The 14,809-nt window shown below is 42.9% G+C and overlaps 1 protein-coding gene across 3 annotated transcripts in view; it reads right to left on the bottom strand.

Moving 5' to 3' along the window:
• Window positions 1-14,809, bottom strand: part of agap3 (ArfGAP with GTPase domain, ankyrin repeat and PH domain 3) — a 117,710-nt gene that overhangs the window by 27,353 nt on the left and 75,548 nt on the right. For all 3 annotated transcript variants that reach the window (XM_058619803.1, XM_058619886.1, XM_058619717.1), the window contains exons 10-12: window positions 13,372-13,476; window positions 11,467-11,638; window positions 5,416-5,565 (exon numbers count right to left, since the gene is read on the bottom strand). In XM_058619803.1, coding sequence (XP_058475786.1) covers window positions 5,416-5,565; window positions 11,467-11,638; window positions 13,372-13,476 — 427 coding nt within the window. The remainder of the gene's footprint in view (window positions 1-5,415; window positions 5,566-11,466; window positions 11,639-13,371; window positions 13,477-14,809) is intronic.

Genomic DNA, 14,809 nt, shown 5'->3' with positions numbered 1-14,809 from the left:
TTTGTTTGGACAAACTGAATACATAGGAATGAAGAAAATTCAAATGACCATTTCTCATTGCAAGTGAAGAAACTGTAAATTATTAAAGCTTCATGCAAAACTGGGGCAGCCTTGGCACTTTAAAACAGTGTCCTCACGAGTAAGAGTTGAAAATGGCTCCAAAAGTAACTGTGTGACTCTGGCACAGGTACGGGGCTCTCAGTGAACAAATGGTTACCTAAGTTAGCCCGCAGCAAAGCTCTCTATATGACTGTCAGAGAATGACAGGGGGCTAAGAGCTGGCTTTGTTTCTTGTAAGTGATTTTATAAATGTGATATTAACCTGTGCTACCGTTGGGCAAAGGGATAGAAGGCATAGGACGATAGGAGGGGGGTTGTCAGCTTGCCATCTCTCTGATTTCCTGACATTTGACATCACTTTCCCTTCTCTCCCCCTCCGGATGCCATTATGAATCTGCGAGTGGGGGCCAGGGGCCTCGGGGAAGCAGGGAGGGAGGGCCAGTAGATGGGCCCCATATTGCTCTGCTCTTACCACCCTGTGTGGTGCTGGCAGCCTCCTCCATTGTCTCCCATCAAAAGCTCATTGTAGTGTGGCAAACTCCATTCATTTCCCTGTGCACCGTCCCAGCCCCAGGGGTGGAGTGCAGGAGGACAAGGGGCTCAGGGATTATTGCTGTTGTCATTGCCAGTTGCACATGCTATAATGTGAGGCACTGTGCCATTAGCCAGTGTACAACATTAGGCCTAATTCGGTCATTACCTTTAGGGAGATGGGGCTGTCTTGGAGGACTAAGATGGGCTCAGCAGGGGACTGACGATGCTAACATGAGGGAAGAGTGGAGCTTAGAGGCTCGGGGATGCATTGTTTGAACATGGGCAAAACATAGGAGGCAATACCTGAGACACACATAACTATGTCCATACTTAGATTTAGATTCACCATTATGACAAAGACGATAACATTGATGTCATTACTGGGAAACTGACCAAATCCATTTAAAAAAAAAAAAAAAACCTCTAATTTGTTAGATGCCATGAGACCATGCTTTACAGTAGCATTAGTATTTCAGTAAAAGAAAAAAAAAAAAGACGATATATTACTAAAAAAAAAAATACTAATATTGATTATATGTCGTCACATTAAAAAACATAACACTGATGCTTGGGCTGCACTACATACATGAGGCTCTCTGGTGTTTTGAATGGCAGCACACAGCCACACATGTAGCAGCTCTTAGTCGAGGCGTCTGTTTCAATTTCCCTGCTCTCTTACAACAGCCCCCCTGAGACGAGTCATTAGCTGGCTCAGACAGCTGGGGGCACAGGGGTCCTCAATGCAACCCCCCTCCCCAACCCTCTGCTTCCTCCTCCCTCTCTATCCTAGCGTCTGTCCCGCCAGTGTAGCTCCGTATGGCGGGTGGAAGACTTGAGCTCCAACCTGCCTCCAATGTGACAGCCAGCATTTGTTTAATGTCGCTTGAGGTTAAAGGGGAGGGCGGCCCCTCGGGGGCCCCGACCGTGTCATAAACACCTCTAATTATCAATTTCTGCCCCTAATGTTGTGGAAAATGACCCCGGCCCTGCTCATCCTGCACCTGAAACATATACTGGGTGATAGATCTTTCTTTGTTTGCACATTTCAGCCTCAAAGTCATACTCATGTATTGTGAAACAATTTTCTGTAAACTATCAATAATTGCTATGTATATTTTGCTTCAAATTTGTAAAATGGTTATTTTTCAACCTTTATTTTACTAAAAAGTCATCCAGTTAAATTGCCCTCTGCCACGGGGGCCAAGTCCAGTGTACTCTTCATAGATAAATCTAGATAAATGGGAGGGTTGTGTCGGGGAGGGCATGAAAATTCTCTCCCAAATCAAATATGCAGATCACTGAAAGATGTCGCAGTGTCGACCCAGACAGGGGAAAGCTGAAAGAACTCCCATCAGGGATAAAGAAAAAAATCTATTACAAATGAGACCTAACCACGTTTCTCAGTGTTGTGTTTTCTGTCCATAAAGAACTTTCTCTTTAACTTTGACTCAGGACTCAAAACTTAATCGTCTGACATTTATCAGGATAATTATCAATATCGACTGATGTAATAGCACGTTAACGTTTTTAGCCATATGACGGGGCCCTAATTGGTTTATATAATTCATATAAAGTCTGCTGCCTTTAAGTGGTTCTTAGTGGTTCTGATTACTACGTAATTTCTTACAAGTTGAGAATTATGAAGTTGGAGCTGCATTGATTCTGCAAGCCAAGAACTCACTCTGGCATTATTAGCTAGCTATTAGTGCGTATGAGGGCCATCAGGACCAAGCTGGGTAATGAAGCACACTGGGATCAGGAGTCTCTTTCCTCCTCAACCAAGATCACCTGGGTAGCAGAATGGTATCAGCCCAACCTGTGATTACAGTGTATTATACTGCCACCATGGAGATGACAATTTAAACATGTTTCACACTAAAAGCTTCCTTCCTTTACCAATGCCAAACTGAGAGGGGGAAAAGGGGTGAGGGAGAGAGAGAGAGATAAAGGGGGTGAAGAAAAGGGGGGGAACTCATTTCATTGTTATTCAAGAGGCTTTTGGGTGAGGAGCACTATGATTCTGCCAGCCCCCTTGACATGGCAGCCCTGCCTGTCCTCAATCAAAACCAACAGCTGCAATTAATGGCAAAAATTAGAAACAATCACCGCCTCCCCTTATTATCCTCAATTAGAGTGTACTAATCAAGGCCTGATCGCGCTCCGCTGCTCTCTCCAAACTAAATGTCAAACTTCATTACGGCCTGACGTAGAAATCAAACGCCCCACATGCTATCACCCTCGCACCGGGAGGCCAACATATAAGACACTGTGCCACAGGAAAAGGCTATCTGTGCGTTAACTACCTGTGTCCTGATGTGCAAACTTAAGAGGAGGAAAAAAAACAACCCACTAAACATACATTACAACCACACGTACAACAGTGCTGCAGTGGGGGGGGGAGAGAAGCAAGTATTTCATGGAAGCCGTACAAGATTAAGTGGTGCAAATGTATTATATTCTGTTATTACTAAAGAAGATCATTGTTATATAATGATCTTCAATCTCTAAAAACGTGGTGACGAGAGTGTAAAACACATAATGCAGTGTATTTACTGAAGTTACTGAAGAATTTAAATTTTCTGTTGATCAACTAAAGATTTCATTGTCATTGTTGTGTTCTACATGAACTGAGGGCAACTTTCTTTCTTAACGTTCTTACGCAAATCTATCAGCTTAAAGAAAGTATTCAGTTGTTATAATTTAACCATAGGCTTATTATTATTATCATTATTATTCATTTAATTGTTGAATTACAGGCGTATTAGGTTCACAGGTTTATAGTAATGTTCGGACTTTGTGACATTACTCACACGACGACAATGACTTGAGTTACTGTCATCAGCCTTCCAATCATTGCTCATGCGGCTGTTTGAGCCTCGCGCTTTTAATTCAGGCTCAAAGATTGAGGTGTGCGAAGGAGAGCAGCATCTAAACAAGCATCTGGTGCATTAAGAATGGGAGTCTTTATGAATGCAAGCAATAGAAAAATTGGGCCTGGATTTAATCAAAAATCTGCGCTCAATATTCAAGAGACGTTAGTACCCCTGCTTCTGCCAATAGGTTTACAAATGAGGACATTCTTTAAATAATATGGAAATGGTTACATGGCTAAGATGCATTCATTCTCCAGTGAATCATCAATCTGCTGTTTTTGCATCTGAGAATCACATTTTGTTTTAACCTGCAACCTTCACCAAGGATAATGGAGTGATTGGGCTTGGTTCAAGTCAATTCAAATGGCAAAACATGAGCAGCCTTCACTGTGGAACACCCTCTATTGATTATTGGATGCACATTAGGATGAAAGAGGGTCGCATTTCAATCAAGTGTACATTTTCTGACAAACCCGCCGCAGACGCATTCTCCTGTTTTTATTCGGATTCTTCAGTCGTGAGGGGACGTAACAACAAGAAACTGAGAAAGTTTGTAAAGCTGCAAAGACGCTGCTTCCAGTGCTCATTACAAGTGTTGTACTATCTGCACTGACGATGCTCTGATAACAGAGGACAGACGCCATATCTATCACTTGACGCAATGTTTCATGTGTTATTTCTCAGCTCATTTGGCTCATTCAAGCTCATTTGTGGTTACCTTAAGAGTAGCATGAAAATAATTGAAGAAAATAGAATAATGGGGCAAATTATGGATTTGATTTAGTTGAGGACTGGATGTTGGTTAATGAGCTATGTTAATACTGAGGGCTTTCAGTTTACCAATCATGAAAATGGGAAATTCCAGCCACCTTATTTGTCCACAGCGCAACGCTCAAGATTTCCTATTTGTCTGCCGAAGACCGGCTGCCAAACACACATTCATAAACATCCACTATGAAGCCTGTTTTTTTTTTTTACCCCACACTCACATTATAACAAAGCCACAAACACGCTCTGTGGAAAAAAACTCACATGCAAACAGCTACAAAAATATTCTGCGAGAACACACGCACACACACACACTCAACGCACAGTCGCGCTCATTTATTTGAGGACCCCACGAATCTAAGTAATTCTGCTTTGGGCATGCTGCTGATGGGAGACAGGGGTAGGGGGTGATGGAAGTGCCTGCGTCCAGGCAGAATTGATCGTTTGGCAGCTCCAAATGAGAGACAGGCTTGTCTGTGGAACCACGAGGGCCATGCAGTTGGACTCCAGCGGCGCTCATAAAGTGCGCTCTTTAAACTGCCGGGGCCCCTGGGAGCCCATGGGGAGGGAGGGAGCCGCCGCCGCGCTAATGAGAACTACCAGAGTGCAAACATGCATGGAAATGACTGTTATTCTGTTGATGTGCATTTAAGTGCTTTTTTACTGCCAACCACAAAGAGAGGGAAATAACTGGTGATGAATGGTACCCCCGAAAAGCATTCATTTTCCTCTTCGGAAGAAAAAAGAGGGAAACAGAGGAGGGGAGGGGGGGCAGAGAGTAAGATGGAAGGTAAAGACGGGGTGGGGGCAGACATGCATGGTGAATATATTATCTTATTTCACTCAACTACAGTGACAAGGTGCAATGTGACACGGTGGCAGTGAGAGGTGATGCATTGCATCGGTAGCAGCAAGTGAACCTACACTGCACCTCCTCTGCGAAACACGCTGCTTCTATCAAAGAGCTGCTGCCAAAAAGGTCACAGCCATCACAGCCCTGATCACCTCATTATGAAAATGAGGCTTGTTTCAACTGTCAGAAATTCAGGAAATGGCATCTCCATCAAACTAAACCTCAAGTTTAAACCTCATTTGTTTTAAAACACTGAACTTTGTGGTGCTTATGTCTGAACTGGATGGGACTTAGGGGGATGAATGTGCAGAGGGTGGAGTTTCTTACGGGCTCCGCTGCTTGTACTCGTGTTGATGGCTTCATTCCACTGGTCGGCGCTGGACACGGAGAAGGAGCGTTGATGCATGCCGTCTTTACTGCCACCGAATATCGACCCGCCCGTCTGGAGGGATGTACTGCTGTTGGAGTGAGGAGCACCTGGAAGACAAGTGACAGACACAAGCACATTAAACCCCCCGCTTCTTATTTTTTCCCACAGCTTTTTGACTTTTTAACTTGTGGAAGTGTTTTTCTTGGCGCGCGAAAGAAGTGACAATGATGTAATTGCGCTTTTCAGGAGTTTCTACAGCACTTTAATGCCGCTGCCACCTTATTTGTGCACATCCCTCAGTCAAACAACCTCCTCATACAGACGCGTACACACACACACACACACAAGAAGCCCTCTCCCTCTGCCTCTAATTAGCCCTTAATTAACAAGATACACTCTGAACGCTAATTATCTCGCCTCATCCCTCTGACTGCCACATCGATCTCCACTGGCGTCAGCAGGCGTTCTCTCCCTGACTTCCAATCAGGCAAGCCACGGACGCCTGGCTCTCTTTACTAATTCATGGGCTAGGCTGCACCATGTGAGGTCCTTCCCTCCTGTTCACAAGCAGCCGCTACAACACGTCCTAACTACACTGAAAAACTCCGTAGACACACTTACAGTCATGTGAAGGGAATCTGATGAACTGTTTAAGCATTAAAATGCGATAAACTGAACGGAACCACGTGATAGATCAAAATGATTAAGTTGAACCTCGTCAAAAATATGTGAAAGTGCATTTCAGGTGATGCCACGGTGATCTCACAAGACAAAAGTGTGATTGTCAGTGAAACTCATAACATGTATTGCCTTTGTTGACACATTTACACATAATGAGGCAAACAGATTTTGCTCTGACCCTAAAAGGTTTTGTTTTCGAAAAACAAAGGGAGACTTCTCCGATTTTCTTCACAATGTGTTTTTCTGCCGCGTAGGTATCACAAATCAAGCCCTTTTATTCAATAATTACAAGAGAATATCAGTTTCTGATTGAGGTGACAATAACAGAAAATATAGTGTGTGGGTCGTGTGTAAAGTAAACTAAGCGGCACGGGTGCTTGTTAGGATAATATGTCCTACTCATTATCTAGAGTAATAAGTGTATCAAATTCACATAATCATGTCTAATTAGTATCAGTAATTATCTTGTTGGGCCCAGGAATATTAATCTTCAGGTCCCAGAGGGGAGGGAGCAGAATCGCAGCAAGAATGGGCGCGAGAGCGAGGGAATCATGCTGAGGAGCGCTGACTAAATTAGCATGCTGAAATCAGAGCAGAGGATGAGGAGGAGGAGGAGGAGGAGGAGGAGGAGAAGAGACAGAGTCGGGGAGTTTTAGGGGTACTAAAATTAAAATGTGAAACTTTTCTTCGAGAAAAAGTGATGGATAAATGAGATAAAATAAGCTGTGGACTTCTATAAAAAAGGCTTCTGATTGCCTGTATCATTACTGAATTAAACCCATTTACAAATGTGACCGAATAAACACTAGTGTGTACTGAGTGGCTTTGTTTCCAGCCGTGATCTGAGATTACACACCAGCAACACGTTGCCGTTTAATTAATTTCGCACAACACAATATTAACAAATATCCGATTCTTCTACATTCTTTATTCCCAAAGTTTGTCTCTTTGACGCCTTAAAAAAAAATAAATACACCTCATAAACTACAAGGCAACTTCGATTGATATTTAAAATTCAACAATCACGTCTAATTGTCAAATTGGATGCTAATGATTAATGAATTATACATGGATGTATCCATTAGTCCCCAGAGACCACTCCTGCATAAAGGGGAGGATAATGTAATTACAGTGGAGAAATAATCAGCTGGTGGCATTAAAAGAGCACTGTACACTGAACGCAGATATAGCCAGCTAAAGCTCTGCGTGACCTTTTTGAAGTGATGACACTATAGTGGACTGCAAGTGCAGTTCAGCTCGGCACAGTATTGTTTGCGGCTTATCAACTGTATTCCGGGGTCTGATTTAATGGCTGGATGTTGCAGCTGCGGAGACCGAATACAGTGATTTAAAAAAAAAAAAAAAAAATACAAATAACGTTTCAATACAGCAAAATGATTTAGGAGATGATTATGTGCAGACATGACAGGAAATAAACATATTGTTGACAAGTTTCCTGAGGCTTCTTGAATCCGACCTGACTATGAATTATATCTATAGCATCTGTAGATGATTTTTGAGGTGAGCAATTTATAAATAAAGTATAATTGTATGCTTTGTTTAATGTGAGGGTTTCCATTTTCTGCTACTTTACACCATGCATGGTCTCCAAGTGATTTAGGCACAAACACAAAACACATAAAACTGGCTAACATCGGAATTAATATTATATTTAATAATGACATAATATCCCATTAACATTTTAAATACAGGATTTATTTACATTTAATAGACTGCTTTAAATTGTGACATGACTATATTTAATTAAATAATGGATCTGAATACATACACTTCATGTTATTATTATTAAAAACATAATTACTAGCAGAAGAAAAAAAAGTGTAAATTGTTATTTTCTTGTAGAAAATGGACACAGAAAATATTTCATAGTCACCTCCAGCCCATTTCTTGTCAGAATTAATAAAAACTCACAAAGAACCAACTCTAACAGTGAGTATTTCTCACTGACAGTATCATCACGTGTATATAGAGATAACAAAAGCCATATAGTAGTGTGTACTGCAGGCTATCTGGGGCTGGGGTGTTAAGTAGAGGCGATGGATTAGCGGGGAGCAGCGCTGCCTTGCTTCTCATTTCTCTTTAGGCCGGGCCGTCAGTGAGCTGATGAGCCGTGACGAGGCCTGACCCCTCCGTGGAGTTGTTGCCATTATGTACAAGTAGTGGGATAATGAAGCATTCATGCTAATGTGGGCCGGGCAGCACATCATCTGCTGCTGTGTGTAATCCACCACCATCATCCCAACCACCGCCCAGACGCACCCCTCCATCCCTGAATTATATACTGTAATTTCACACAATATATGCATCAAAACAACTTTACAATAATTACTTCACACTTGTGCGGGGCATACGACCCCTGATTCCGTATCTTAATTAAATATACACTGACGTTATTTCACTTTCTGACTCAATTTACGATTATTTTTTTTTCCCCCTCTTCACTTCAGTTTAATGTAATGTAAATTAATTTGTCAGAGCCACACAACTGCTCTTACGCTACAGTGTCACTGTGGGGGCGACAACATTTTGATGCAATTTCCACAGAAATGAAGCTGGGTAATATTCAACGTGGGGGAAAAAAGAAGAACGCAGTATTGAGAGCACTTGTGCATCTCACTCTACGTGTTTATGTATAATACCTATTCGTCTGCATTTATGGCGTAGAAACTGAATTAAAAGTTGGATGTTTAGTACATCTATCGTCACGGCAAACAACCTTGCACCTGCTTCAGTCAGTGCGACCTCAGTGGCGGCTTTATTTAAATATTATTTGCTGAAATCTACCATTTTCAAATGAGTTAAAAAATCTACAATTTAACTCATTGAAAAGCTGCTTTAGTGTATGGAAACTATGGCAACTAGTCAACAAATGAGCAGAAAAGTGGACACACCTAAAATTGCTGGATTAACATAATATCTAGTTTCTGGCATTGAGTGACTAAGCACTACAGATGTAAATGTATGTTACACATGTTAAATTGTTCAAAGTGCCTTACGAATGAGGCACAGCTGAAGCCTGAATGATAATTCAACAATCACAAGTCTCGTCTTGTATGCATTATACTACATTCAAGACACTGTATGCCTCCAATCTTTGAGGGTATCCGACAGGAATCCACAGATTTCCAAAAAAAAAAAACCACCCAGGGCGGATTATATGTTAAAAAAAAACTGTGGTGCAGAGTGAGGAAGGAACTGAGCTCAACACTTCCCACCTCTTCTACATGCTCAACTCTCTCCCCCGCTCACAGGATTGATTAAAAGTGACTGGGCCCATTAATACTTTGACACAATGTATCTGTCGCTGGTGACACGGCAGGATGCGTGTTAACAGGGAGGATCATATTTAAAATGGTTCCGCTCCACACCCGGCAAAGGAATTAAACCTGGCCGCTTGGCAAACTCCTGGGCGCATGCGTTCTCTCATTTACTCTCCGTCTTCTTCTCAACCTCTCCTCTTCATCTTCCCAGCCCACCCCCCCCCCATCCACTCCACCCCTCCTTCCCTCTGTCACTATCCCTCTTCTCCCAGTGATTATAAAGGTCTTTAGAGCTAAGGAATGAATGAATTACCAAAGGCAAAGACAAGGCTTGTGATTTGGATGCCGTGAATAAAAAATTATCCCTTTGTTCCCTTCATCAATTGCATGTCTAATGAAATCAAAATCCCAATCGCATAATCAGAAGAGGGTCCTCCACCCGGAGAGAGACCTGATGTGATTTGTAACCTTTCTTTTCCTAAGTGGAGATTAAGGCAAATCTCCCTCACATTGTTCCCTGATGCACAAATGGATGGAACGTGAACATCTTAAATTTGTCATTGAGGCATCTTGTCCAAGACATGAACATGAGGAGAAAATAATGGTTTGCAGAAGAAAAAAGGGAGAAAAATCAAGGGAGAAAACAAACCCGTTGGCACAAATTTCCCAGAACCCCTGTCTGGCCTGTTTTTCATGCTCCTTTTTCTGCCCCGATGACTCCACTCAACCCAACACTCAAGGTTAACAGTTTGTGGGATGAAGCAACCTCGATCCAGTGTCCTCTGTGCTGTGTAAACTCCTACATCTTTCTGATTTTGAGTGATTAACCCGTTCAGCAGTGGTAGAACTTTGGCCAGGTTTAATAGTAACTGGCCTGGACAGTGCTAATGGTCCCCGCTGACCCTTCTCTGGCACCGTACCCACACTCTGACGCTTGGATGTAGCCTGAGCGATGGAAACACTGTGCCCATTTCACAGCTGATGAAGGGCCCCACCTCCCTCTGGGGATCACTTTGCTAATTAGTATTAATTACTCTTAATCCTAAACCCCCCAAATCCAATCACTGACTTCCACTCTTTACACCCGCCAGACTCCGCTGGCACCGAGTGCTGGGAGAAAAAAGGGGCGCTATTTATAAAAACTGGTAAGGTGGACGAACTCTGGTACGAGGGTCAGGACCAGACTGTCTTTGATACTGTGACCCGCCTTCAACAGTGGGCGAAAAATAACTAGGTCAGTGACATAACAACTCCACACATTGAATTTTGTTGTTTTTCTCAAATACAGACGTGTGATTTAAAGACAATTCCCTGTATGATAATTTAGAGAATTAATAGATTTCCTCAAAGATGATCATTAAGTCATCATTGTGTATAATAATATGAGGCAGCTAATTTGCATGAATGAAACATATCAAAAGCATATAATTAACCTGTTGGGACCCATTTTTATGAATAATCGCAAACAGACTACATAGAAAATTAGCACGGTAATGAAAGACTCATTGAATAACCATTACACGACGTACCGCCGACTGCTTTTTTTTCCCACTTAGTAACACACCGAGTGAAGCAGATCCCCGTTTACCTGACACGTCTGTCCTTTCAGGTTATGTTTATGTGTAACTCACTTCAGAACAACAACTTCAAGACTTGACAAAACAGTACACAGTACAAACGGAACTAAGACAAATGACATGTGGATGCTTCTACAAGCGTCATTTGCATAAATCTCAAGCTATGGTTGGATCTAATGATTATTTATTAGTTAAATACTAAAAGATCCCCATTTCCTAACACTTTCAGGTTCCTTGTTTTGGTGATAAAATGCTAAAAAAAAAGAAGCTCATACTACAAACTAAAAGCATCAAATTATTATCAGAATTACAGATTTGCATTAAACTGACTAATCCATTCATCACTTAGACATTCTTGGCTCTTGGAAACAGATTGACATCATGTATGTCAAATAAAATAAACGCAAAAGAACCAACGTTTCATTCGTGACATTGGCTTTTAGTCTTATCCGGAGGCAGTGGTGTGTACCTGTGTTTCCTATGCCCAGCTGCAAGGTGCTGCGGTCCTTGGTCAGCCCGTTGGTTTTGGGACTCGCCGTGGGTGCGACGGTGGCCACCGCTCTCGGTGGTCGCTTCCCGGGAACCTTGACTGTGGTCCTCAGCAGGTCGATCTCTTTCCCGTGCACATTCTGCATGTAGTCCTGTGGTAAGTAGAGAAATGAGAATAACAACGGTAAGTGTTCTGCAACTCCACACACGTTGGAGTCCAAATATTCCAACTTCTTTCACTGATCATACACGGCGGACCAACACAAATCCAGGAATTGTGGAAGGAAAACCCAACTACGAGACCATTCAATTTCCATCACCATTAGTCACAACCCACCTTAGACCCTCCACTAAGGCTGTGTGATAGTGGGAAAATTATTGTAAAGCCATTATACATCACCTGTGCCCACGCCGTCTCTGCAAATAGCAAGATGTTAGGCTTAATGTATGCAAACATTCTCATTCTCTTTCAATTTGGCTATTTGATTTGGTTTAAAGCGACTACCGCCCAAATGTGGGAAGCCAAGGTGAAAATCGTTGGGCTCAGCAGAAAAAAACCCAGATAGAGGCGAGCTCGGCCTTTGCCGTCCCCCCACCGGCTCCTCTGCTTTATTACCGTGTCATAAAGCACTCATTTCTTTCCCAAGCCTCCTCGCTAATTACCCAGTGAGCGCTCTCATTTCATTTTATTGCTGGAATTAACAGCCAGATCGAAGCGTGCAAAGCTATTAAGATGTGTGATTAAGCCACATTCAATTAGTTTCTACAAACAATTTAATTGATGTAGCAGATAGAATTAACAGAAGGTGATTGTGTGGATGGCTTGGCTGACTGCGAAATTAAAGGTTCCCCTCTTTCACTCTCAGTCTGCCTCCCTCCCTCCTTTCTTCTCCCCTCAATCGCTCTCTTCCCCCTTTTCTCTTTCTTACTCCTTCTCTGCTCCACTGCTCCAAATGAGCTTGAGCTGTTACCGCGCTAATGTAACTGTCTCCCTTATTTCACCTTTCTCCAAAAGTCAACAGATTCATAGATTCATAGATTGTCCCGATGACCCGTAATAGCTGTAATGATCGAGAGATAGCCCGTTCAGTCAATTACATACATCACTGTAGCACAGCGCTGCTCTACTAATAACTGCTTGTAAATTAAACCACTAACACACTGTCAGTGCAACAAGGCCACAAACAGGGTTCACGTCTAACGGTTGGGCTTGTGATAAAAGTTGCAGCCGTCTCATTAGACACTGGACGCCGCACACGTCTTTCATTTTTTTACCTGGCGACGCAGACCAAACATACCAAATATTGGTGGCTATCAAAGTGCTTTCTGAGAGTGACTGGCAACGCCGAGTGTGGCACCAGGCTGCGCGCTGCCAGCCAGCCGAGTGTTTAAGAGGTATTAGCGGCCTAGCGGGATTCTGACAGAGATGGATGTGGGAGGCTGGTCAGGCTCTGCTGCCATGCAGTGAGAACCATTATAAATACACGGCAGCATGGAGTCCGGGCGCAGCGGGCACACAGCAGCACAGCCATGTCTCCATTAGCCGGCGCTGGGGATGTGCACCACGGGGAGTCAGAGATGACCACTGGGACACCGGGCTTTTTTAACACTAGGCTTGAAGTCACAGGTATAGCTAACATCGCCGATGTACATCCGCAGACAGACTATATGGTCGAGATCCAGTTCGCCACAGCGGCGGCTGCAAATGTAATCGAATCAACAGAATGGAAACCGCCCGACATTAAAACCCTCCGGCAGTACCCTCGAGTGCAAACAGTGGTGCAACAAACACATAAAGGCGATTGAAAAAGAAATGGGGAAGGCGTGTGGGGTAGGTGTGTGTGTGGGGGGGGGGGTTGCGGGGGTGGCGGAGGTTCACACTCACATGTAAACTGGGGTGGTAAGTGAGGACGCCATTATCACACAGTGTGACATATTTCTTTTTCCACTCCTTGTTGAGGGATTTGCCACTTCGCTTCAGAAGGATTCCCTGTAAGAGACGAGGCATCACGGTGAGCATATGCTCCTCTCAGAGCAGCATGGTGGATGATATGAGCCATTATGGATGTTAAATACTATAAAATGGCATCGTTATTGTCGTTATCACACATTTGTTAGGGTGGTTACATGGAATTCTTTCAGTGCGGTGAGACGTGAGGCAAACAAACAAACAAACAGACAACATGTGAGTGATAATTACAAGGCAAGACGTAAAAATGAGACCCGTTCATTGTAATTACATCCTCTCACAAACACTCATTCTTTACTGATTTTACATATTACATTACTTTTTAAAACATTTTTCATCTTTATTTTGAATATCATGTTTGATTGTTCCTCAGGCTCAGTGGCCATTCAGAGAGGGAGACAATCCAATTTGCCAAACCTCCTCCCTGCATTCATACACATAACCTGCTGAACTCTGAAAGACCTCTCAATCCTGGAATTAGGGAGTGTGATCTCCGCTCTTCAAAGCCCACTCGGGTCTTATTCTATTCTACTTTATCTTCTGAGGCCTTTTAGGGCCTCAGAAGGTTGAACTTATCTGCCGAGTTAATCCACTGGTAAACAATGCAGCTCCTCTGCTGGAGGTGACCAAATGCTGCTGAGTGTACGGGCCAGGAGGCTCTCTGGGGTTAAACAGTGAGGAGGGGCCCGCTTAATTAGAGGATTAAGCCGGGGGAATGCTTGTGCTTTTACAGCCAGAGCCTGTGTGTGTGTGTGTGTGTGTGTGTGTGTGTGTGTGTGTGTGTGTGTAGGAATGGCGGGTGGGGGGTTAAAGGGGCTGTGTTTTGCTAGCCAGGCCCATCCTGCAGGCTTTAATCCTGATTAACACATCAGGAAGAGCTGACCCTCGGTGACCTGGGCACCAGGCTGTTTGCCGACAATCACCCTAATCCAAACCCTCGCTCTTTTTTTTTGGAAGGGGGGGGCAAAAGTTTGTTTTCATATGCTTTTCCTGGAGTCCATGATCAAATATGACTCAAATGTTTTTTTAACGTCCCTTTACTACTAAAATAAATGAGTTCAATTGTTTTCATTTATATTAATCCTTTAATTCATTACTATGTTAAAATGTATATAGAGAGGCTATAAGAATATGTGCAATATAGAGTCTCCTATATCCTTTATTCAGCACAACCTATAGGCAAACTAATGAAAAGGACTATATAAAACACACCTGAGTAAAAAGTACTTGGATTGAATTTGTGAAATGTGGAAATACGTCAAAGCTCAAAGTTCCCTTGGCTCGTTTTTTATGAACAAAAAGAAATTTGTGATTTGTGATTTCTGTACAATAATCTTTTATTTATTTATTTATT

This window comes from Solea solea, chromosome 1 (genome assembly GCF_958295425.1).
Source record: "Solea solea chromosome 1, fSolSol10.1, whole genome shotgun sequence".
Lineage (NCBI taxonomy): Eukaryota > Metazoa > Chordata > Actinopteri > Pleuronectiformes > Soleidae > Solea > Solea solea.
The sequence above is the reverse complement of the archived record's forward strand: the minus strand, read 5'-3'. Positions and strand labels throughout refer to the sequence as shown.